Consider the following 9,695-nt stretch of genomic DNA (forward strand, 5'->3'; position numbering starts at 1 on the left):
GTAGATAGTAGAGTTATATACTAGTTGTGGACATAGACATCTTAACACGAAAGTAGTTGGTTGATACCGTGTCCATGTCCACAACTAGTGTATAACTATATTATCGTGTTAAAGTGTCCATGTCCACAACTAGTGTATAAGGTACAAATGTCAACAATTAATGTGTAACTCTACAATCCACGCTTTGGAATCCACGTCCACAATTAATTTTGTTTACAAGTTAAAATACATATATGAAAATGGATCTTAAAAGATACAGAATTTTATATATAATTTATTATGATAATTATTTTTATTTAATATATTTTAGATTTTGAGATAAAAGCAAATGAAATCATGAAGTACAATAAGAACAATAATAAAAAAAACTAACATTTTCTTTCCTTTAAAAGTATAGTTATCCAAAAAATCCAGTAGACCCCATAAAAAAATGTGTCACAAATATAAAATATCTATGAGTGTGAGAAACTCAAAATGTGTCCTAAAGAGTAATGAACTCTATAAAAAGAAAAGAGTACTAGTTATGGTGTGTAAAGATAAGTAGACAACTCTAAAGTTAAGAGATTAAATAAAAGAGCCAAGCAAGATAATAGATGACTAACATAACATTGTATGAATAAAAGAAGAATACAAGTTTCAATTAAACCTTCCTACAAATAGAGAAAGGCAATTAAGAAAGAACCAGGAATGTTGGAACAGAAATAAAAATTACACAAGCACCTCACGAAATCTTAAGTTTCCACTTCAATCTCAAATTTTTATTAACTTCCACAACATGCAGACTTCTGGGTGGCTTGCCCGGCTCCAGATGCCTCCGTTTGGCTTATCTTGATCGTGGCAGGCTGCAATTGACGAAACAAAACATGAAACAATGCGTTTGAATGACGATAAGTAACAACGCAAGCAGAGATGTGACAAACCTCAGCCCTGGAGTCAGTGTCAGAAAGCCTCTGTTTTATGTCCTTGCCAATGGAGAAGAAAACTTCTTCCACGTTTAGGTTTGTCTTGGCACTCTGCAACAAGACGCATATAGATACAGCTACGTAAACAAGCTAGTTGACGGAAGCTGCATTATCTAAGATTGAGAGAATTGTTTAGACTTACAGTTTCGAAGAACTTAATTCCGTACTCATCAGCAAGAGCCTGACCTTTGGCTGTTGGTACAGCCTGAAAGTAGCAAGAAACTATGTTATTATTTAGGACCAGCCGTGAATCATAAAGTGGGATAAGAGATCATACCCTCTTGCTTTCGTCCATGTCAGCCTTGTTCCCCACCAAGATTTTGTTAACATTATCTGAAGCGTGCTGTTCGATATTCCGAATCCAGTTCCTTATGTCTGCAAACACGTCGAGATATGATGACCCTTTTGACTTAAGGATTTTTTTTATAAAAAGAAGCCGCAAGTGAAAGGCTTTAAAGGAGGAGGGGGGTTTTACTGTTGAAGGAGGACTCGTCTGTGACATCATACACTAGTAAAATGCCCATTGCCCCACGGTAATAAGCTATCAAAATGCAAAAAAAAAAGGACAAGTAGATATGGTCAGAAAAATATAGAACACACATCAAGTATACAAGACCAAGCAAACTAATCCGCCAAACAAAGCAAAATTAGTGATCATAGCACCTGTATTTAGGTGCTCATCTCCTCAAGGGTCTAACGAATTTGATCAGACTCTAAGTAAACAAATTTATATATTTTTTTTTTTTTTTTAAAAGAGGAACTGACCAGTGGTGATGGTGCGGAAACGTTCTTGACCAGCAGTGTCCCAAATCTGGAGCTTGATACGTTTGCCATCAAGCTCAATGGTTCTTATCTTAAAGTCAATGCTACATCAAAAAGGCAAAAGAAGGAGACTCCCTGAGATTAAAGATAGAGATGAAAGGGTTTAGAATCTCGGAAGACAAACCCAATGGTGGTAATGAAGCTAGTCGTGAATGAGCCATCCGAGAAACGTAGGAGGAGGCAACTTTTACCCACACCTGCAACCAACCAACGTAAACGTGAGCAACGATCACGCATCAACATCAGTCATGTTCGTTTGGTTGCCGCAATTTTCGGCGTCGGCGTCAGCCTCGGCGTCAATGAAAATAGTTGTTGTTCGTTTCGTAGAAGCCGACGCAGTTTTAATCAGATTTTTTCGGTGATCGATGCGAAGCAGCGTTTAGACGACACAGTACCAAACGTCAATAAAACGAACAAGAGTTTATTAAAAAAATTGATGCCGACGCAGCCGCAGCCAGCTGCGTCAACCAAACGAACAGCATTATCTATGATCGATTTCATCAGATGAATAAAACTCCGAAACATCATCATCACACTAAATAGATCGATTCAGTAGGAGATGAATCGGTTCAGGACCATGTGCGAGGATCCCGAGAAACAAAAAACATGGAGGAAACTGAGAGATGACGTACCGCTATCTCCAATCAAAAGAAGCTTTATGAGATAGTCGTAATCGGCTCTGGCCCTAGCCGGTGGAGCAGCCATCGATTCTAAACGAGAAAAAAAAAGCTTAGAGATCAAACCATATACATCTTTGTTTCATCGTAAACAAAAAACAAAATCTCCCTAGAAAGAAGAAGAAAACATTTACCGGAAGAAGAGAAGAGACCGATGTAATCGGAGAGGAGAAGCGACACCGAAGGATATGGCGGACTGCTATAATGCGCCACTCCCGATTTAGCTTCTCGGCGTCTTCTTCTTCTCTACTTTTGTCTCTGCTTCGCGTGCACGATAGAATACCACGCGCACGTTACCACTCTAACCGAATAAGAGTGCACGGAAAGATAGAAGGATTCCTTCTTTCTTTTGGAAGGCCTTTAAAGGCACGAAGCCTCATGGGCCCTTTATTAATTACTTTAATCAAAATCAGATAGCTGGACCAACATGTCTTCAAAATATAGCATATACATAAAAATATAAATTTTTATTATATGGTTAATGTGATTGTTTAATTTATTTTAATAGTTTAAAATTAAACAAATATGATAAAATATACTAATTTTTATCAAATTTTTATTATTTAAAATCATTAATTGACATATATATTTTAACCACATTAGACAAATCCGTAATTTTTATTTAAAAAAATAATAAAGAACATTAATAATAAATCTATAGTTAATTTAATAAAAACTTATTATATAACTAAATGGGCCAAAATATTTTGCTAGTGATTCTAAGAATCATTTTAATGATGACATGTGGCTACAAAAAGAAGTTGTAATATTTCTCGATTAATATATAAGAGATTTTATTTACAAAATAACAACGTTTTAATAGTCAATTTGATAATACTTTTTTCAGTTTATATATTTAAAACTCCAATAAAAATGTAAATGTTGTTTTAATTAGATTTATGATTTTCGAGTGTGTTGAAAAGTGTTGTAGAAAAGTATGGAGAAATGCGAAGATATTTGGAGAGTTAATCTCAACAATTAGATCGCATAATCTTCCCATTCGTTGATGAAATTACCTTGTAAAAAATGTGTGTTTTAAAATATAACTCAAAATTTGAAGTCAAATATAAAAATGATTCATGCTTTTTTTGAACTGCCATATTTACCATATAAGTTCGAGTTATTCAAGAAAATGTTATTTTTTTTTTCAAAAATGAGCGTTTTTACTCATTCATCATCATCTTCTTCATTTATTTACAACATTATCATTGTCATCAAAACACCAACCACCATGAACAACCAATTTCAAGTACAAAATACATTTAAAATAAACATATACATCTTTGTATCCTTATTTCATCTAAGAATTCTAATTTTTTTTTTATTTCAAAAACTATAAGCTTATTAGAGTTACTCAAATTTATGATTCATGGTCGAGAACGAGTGAGTAACTTTCATTAACAATTTATATGTGCTTGTAAAAGCTAAACATGAATCTCACTGGAACTAAAAATCATATTTGAATTATTAATGAAAGAGACAATCTCCCACCAGACGATATAATGCTATCTATTCTACAACAACAACCTAGAGAGAGAAGTAGAGAAGAGGAGAGAGAAAGTACATGAATACGCAGAGAAGAATGAAGGAAACGAGAAGTGGGCAAGTATTTATAGGGGAGAAGCTGAGCATTCCCCCGAGGCGTCATCATTGGGTCTACATGGGCCTACTTGAGCCTTGAAAGATTACCTAGTCGCCCATGAAACCGACGCATCGCTTCGACTTTCTGCGATAACCGGGTCCGACCCAGATCGAACCGACGGTTCAGGTCAGAATCGGGTTAACCGAAAGAAAACCGGTTCAACCGGAATTTGATCGAATCACCTAAATTCAAGAAGACGAGACGACGTCTCATGATATATCGACTGAGCATCACGTCTTCGCGACGGACCGTCTATCCTTCCAAACCATTGACCTTTCAAATTCATTGGCTCAACAGAACGTCACTCACAGATGAACTGGGGGAAGGGACTTACTGTAGGGGACGGATTTGACCATGTCTCAAGGCCCGAAGAATAGACAGCCCAGCCCGTATAAGACATAGCGACAGCTCGGCTCAACGGCTCGAAGCGCCGACTCCTCGGCGTGACCCGAGAGTGCTTTTGGACTAAGCTCATCCGGCTCAACGACTCTTCGAAGCAACGTGGACTTCTTGGCCTAACGAGTTAAAAGCCCACGAAGACGACGCGAGCTATGTCACGAAAGAGCACCAAATCAGCTATAGAAGGAGAAAGGGTAAAGAAGATCCGAAATCTCTCACACACACTCGGCGGCTAGATTAGGGTTTTGTCTTTATTCTCTCGCCGTATTGTATTTTTCTGGCAAGCTCTCCGAGCCTTAATTTCCTTTATGTCGCGCATCTCTTTTCTTTGTAACCGACTAAACGCTTTTCCGAACATCTATAAGACGTCTTTGCTTAACCCACATCTGAAATCTAACATTTCACCTTTTAATATTGTTTCCCGTTCAAACAATGTTGATTTCTTGATTAGTCAAAGATCATTTTGGAAGCAATTAGAAACTCTGATCAACCCGAAACACTTCCTTTACCAAACCATATACAAGATACATAAAAAATACTCAAACCATGAGACTCATGGCGACACGTCAAATCACATACATATAACTAAGGCATTAATATCGACGCACGCGACTCTTCTATTCAAATGACAAAGCATCCAACAGAAAACTTCTGGCGGAAAAATAGTCTGTCCCTTTCCTTCTTCTGCATTTGTCTATGCTTTAGCCAGCTCCTCTTCTCTTCTCTCTTGTCGATGGCAGATCACATAAGTACAGTACATGTCTTCTTCACCAACCCATTAATGTTCTTCTCACTTGATTAGCAATTTCATTTCTAACAGAAGCGCTACCGAGCTGGAACAAACAGTTCTCATCCAGAAGAAACCTGTACACTTCCCATTCTCGATCACCAGCAGTGTATCTTCTTATTTCAGCCTGAGAAAATAAGTAATTACAAAAAAAAAAAAATTAAGCACTGATTCTTCGAATTCTGTTTGAAAAGATTTTGTTTCTTACAGAGAAAACGCAGATTCCAAGCACTTTTAGTGAAAGGGTAACATCATAGAACACTCTTGGCCTGCCTTTCCCAGATAGCTCCACTGGATTAGCTACCACAAGTTCAGTGTCTGGTCCTCTGTTTGTTATTATGACACGTAACGGATGCAGCATTTCAGCTTTCAGATGCGAACATAACGAACTTTGCTTATCAGGATCCAATATCTTCTTCTCATCTTTTACCTGAACAAATAGCTCTATATCTCTATGACCTTGTGTTCGAGGCAAGAACCTGCCATATGATATCTGCACTAATGGAATCACAAACTGAGAGATGTCACCGAGGGAAAAGCCTTGTCTACTAATATTACCTTAACGTCAAAGTCTTTCAAGGTTCTTAATACATCATAGAGAAGGCCTCTGTGATCAGCGCAGCGTATTTGGAGTAATGTGTGAGACGGGCTCAGGGAGTTGTCAAACTGTGACAGAGGAATTCTTCTTCATCTTTATCATATCATCACTTAGATCCTGTGCGCGATTGTCTTCTTCATCTGTGAGCTGCTCAGACATCATAAACAGTTCCTCAACCACTTCTGGAGAAAGAGATGGAATTTTCTGATGATATTCATACTCAGGACCCGCCAACTTGAGTTCACAGCTTATACACGATTCTCCCAAGACAGAACGAAACTGATCTAGTGTCTCGTCTTGGCGCTTCTTTGTGTGCAAAAGATCCCTTGAGCAGACAGACAATGGTAAATGAATATGAATAACAGATTCATATAGCAGACTGTCTAAATTCACTCACAAGTTATCTGTAATGAAGAAAAGGTCAAGAACTCTCCCATCAGGCGTGGTGGTCACCTTCACGGATTGAATTGACAGCTCGAGCTCAGTTAGTACTTGAGTAACATCTGCAAACATACATACCTTAACACATTCAAGATGACATTCATAAGAGAAAGCAATCCAATAAGAGACAGTACCATGTAGGAGTCCCGTCCAGTCTAGGCAGAAGAAGTTCAACAAGTAAACAGAGGTTGGTGTGGGAGAAGGGGACATCAAATTGAGTAGGAAGTAGTTTGGGCAAGAGGGGCACACAGATAGAAGCTGGGTCTTGAGATCATGTGACCATCTCAATATGAGAGAATCATAATGAGGAACCACCCACAAAACTATGTAGCACCATACTCCATCCGTTGTAACATCTACACTTCCAAAACAATCAGTTTCAAACTTATTACACAATTCCAAACCTCGTTCGTCCCAAATCACTATTTGTACCTCCTTTTTTTATATAAAGGCCGAAATCGAGGACGATTCTGCAAATATCACGCCCTAAACCGGTCCTGTCCGGACAATTCACGGTAATAACATGCGGCTCTCCTGCCTTTTTCCCCTTTTCGATCACCACGGCGTCTTCGCTTCCTGGTGCTCTCATCGCTCCTCCGAGAATCAGTAAGTCATGGCGAGAGCCAAGGGTAGATGAGCTAGCTCCAAGCTCCGTCTTCTCGTTCTCTCTAGAATGTTGGAGATTAATACTATTGTAGTTTCTGTTCTCATTTGCTAATATTATTTTTTAATAAGACAAGACATCAATCATTTGATTTGGGTTCTGAACTAAAGACCAATTTTGAACAGTTGGTTATGATTAAACCAATCCGGTTATTAAACTCTACAAAGAAAATTTTAACATCGATTTAACCATATTGCAACTACGATCCTCAACTTTTTGTGATTTTCTGTGTTAAACATCAAACTTTGAAATCAACAGTTTTATAGAAAAAAAAGACATCACAATTATAAAACCCTACTCGCCAAATCCATAAAGGGTTTTACTTTGCCTCTTGAGAGCATAAACTACATCCATGGCGGTCACAGTCTTCGTTCACCGTGCTTAGGTGATGGCATCGCGGACTGTTTTATTCATATGTCAAAAATGAAGTTTTATTCATATGATACAAAAGGGGTCTCTCTGGTCAGTGAATGAGAACAGCACACGGGGCTCTTGGATATGGAAGAAACTTTTAAAGTATCGCGGCATTGCACAAGAGTTTTCAAAGTCTGAGATTCAGAATGGTGAAACCACTTCTTTTTGGTTTGATATCTGGACACCATATGGAATATTATTTGATATTACAGGTAGTATAGGTTGCATTGACTTGGGAGTAAGATTGGATGCAACTGTCGATGTTGTGATTAAAACACATCGACGACGACGACACAGAGTAACCATTCTGAATGATATTGAGAATCAGATTCAGCAAATAAAAGAGAAAGGACTGTCGGAGCAGGATGATGTTAAGTTGTGGAAAAAAGGAGATAAGTATCAATCGCATTTCAGTTCTAAGGAAACTTGGAAACAAACAAGAGTGCCACAACCAAAAGTGAATTGGAGCGCTGGGATCTGGTTCACTTTTAACACTCCAAAATATTCTTTCATGGCTTGGCTTGCAGTTCTTAACAGACTTGCAACACGTGATAGAACTCAGAAGTGGAGCACTCAACACCCTAGCTCTTGTGTGCTCTGCACGGACCCTTTGGAGTCAAGAAATCATCTATTCTTTGCATGTAGTTACTCGGGGGAGGTTTGGAAAGGCCTAACACAGAATCTGCTAGCTGATCGATACACAAATCAGTGGGAACAAGTCCTGCAACTCCTACTGGATCAAAACAGAGACAAGACCGAGATATTTCTAGTGCGATATGTGTTTCAAGTTACTTTATATGCGATATGGAGAGAACGGAACCAGAGGAAACATGGAGAAAGACCGACGCTACCAGGACAGCTGATCAAACTGGTGGACAAAAACGTACGATAGGGTTTGATTCCTAATTTGTTTTTATGAAAAAATCAACACCAATGTAACACAAAGTGTAAAACAGCTTTTTTGTTTGAATTAATTTAACATTATTTCAAAAAAGAAATGAAGGTATAATGTGTGCTACACCTTGATCTTCACTCCGTGGACATGTTTGATTTAACTTGTGTTCAACTTAAACTTATAAACCACTGGTTTTATAAAAAAAAATCATATATATTTTTTATTCTGTATAATTTACATATAGAGTAGAATATATTATTTTATAATTGGCTCTTCTCGATGGTAAACCAGATAGGTTTTGACGGTTTTTGAACTCAAACAATGGTAAACCAGATAGGTTTTCTTTACTAGATCTCGGATCTCAACTGTCGTCTATTTATCTCGAGAAAGAGTCGATCGATGTGACTTAATGCACATCGCTCGATACACCTTTTTAAACAATCGATCGACGCGACTGTCATTACGTCGATCGACGGTTCTTCTAGCAAGCTTTGCGAGCGGATTTGAATATGTTCTCTAACCTTCTACACCAACTCTCGTTGTTATCTAGTCAGTTAGATCACGTTGGCTATTTCAGGTATTAAGGCTAACGGTTGGTTATCTTAATTAATCCTAAGATCTAAAATGAGAGTAATCAATCCTAATTTTAGCATTAAGCTTAACAAACATGAAAGAACTATCAAACACCTTTTTAACAGTCTTATTAGCAGCACATACTTTCAACCTTTATGAGAAACCTAAATCTAACAATTGTGTTTACTCAGACATATTCATGAGAGACAAAGTCATGATGGTTTGAATAAAACTCGAATGAAATATTGAGCACAGAAAGTAAGAGTAATAGAAATAAAGGAGTTCAAGATCTTCTTTGTTATGCAGTCTCAGATCTATCTCTCCAATCCTAAGCTCTTCTAATCGTAGCCAAAATGCTCCTTCTCCCAACTAGGTCTTTTTTGCCAGTCTGCCTCTAAAATGATACAAAACCCTAATACATATAGTCTCACAGGCGGCTAAGGGCTTAGGTTGCAATTAATAAACTTTTAGGAAATAAAATCTTCTAATTTCGTGATTAATCCTCGGGTGATCCAACATCGATCGATGGCGCTCAGCGGCTGTCGATCAATTTTAATTGGCTCTTGTCGATCGATATTGCTCTTCAAGTGTCGATCGATGCTATACGCCTAAAAGTACTTCAAAGTGTCCCAAAAGCATCATTTCCTTCCATCAAGTAACTGAACCTGTAATTGCTTAAAAGACTCTAAAACATAATAAATAGATCTTAAAAAACTTATATACCATGACTAAAAGTGGGTGAAATTCATGGTATATCAGTGAGTCAATGTTGTCAGTACGGGTACGTCAACCAAAAGCTGTCCCTGTGCTTCATAGATTAT

The 9,695-nt window shown here is 37.7% G+C and overlaps 1 protein-coding gene and 1 pseudogene across 1 annotated transcript; both read right to left on the reverse strand.

The window, feature by feature from the left end:
* Positions 1 to 564: 564 nt before the first annotated feature.
* Positions 565 to 4,757, reverse strand: LOC103873612 (ras-related protein RABE1c). The gene is made up of 9 exons (XM_009152026.3): positions 2,596 to 4,757; positions 2,417 to 2,494; positions 1,909 to 1,981; positions 1,728 to 1,828; positions 1,438 to 1,503; positions 1,240 to 1,337; positions 1,105 to 1,167; positions 921 to 1,013; positions 565 to 842 (listed from the first exon to the last, which is right to left on the reverse strand). Exons 2-9 carry the CDS (start codon positions 2,487 to 2,489, stop codon positions 762 to 764), a joined length of 648 nt encoding a protein of 215 aa, XP_009150274.2. The 5' UTR covers positions 2,490 to 2,494; positions 2,596 to 4,757; the 3' UTR covers positions 565 to 761.
* A 231-nt stretch (positions 4,758 to 4,988) lies between these two features.
* On the reverse strand, positions 4,989 to 9,194 carry LOC103873607 (annotated as a pseudogene).
* Positions 9,195 to 9,695: the final 501 nt, after the last annotated feature.

This window comes from Brassica rapa, chromosome A01 (genome assembly GCF_000309985.2).
Source record: "Brassica rapa cultivar Chiifu-401-42 chromosome A01, CAAS_Brap_v3.01, whole genome shotgun sequence".
Classification (NCBI taxonomy): Eukaryota; Viridiplantae; Streptophyta; class Magnoliopsida; order Brassicales; family Brassicaceae; genus Brassica; species Brassica rapa.

Bases quoted from the DNA above. Each gene is read 5' to 3' on its own strand.
- LOC103873612 (XM_009152026.3), bottom strand. From the start codon at position 2,489: ATGGCTGCTCCACCGGCTAGGGCCAGAGCCGATTACGACTATCTCATA. The intron at 1,982-2,416 runs GTACGTCATCTC...GGTTGGTTGCAG, and splicing joins TCTTTTGATTGGAGATAGCG to GTGTGGGTAAAAGTTGCCTC. The intron at 1,829-1,908 runs GTTTGTCTTCCG...TTTTTGATGTAG, and splicing joins AGCTTCATTACCACCATTGG to CATTGACTTTAAGATAAGAA.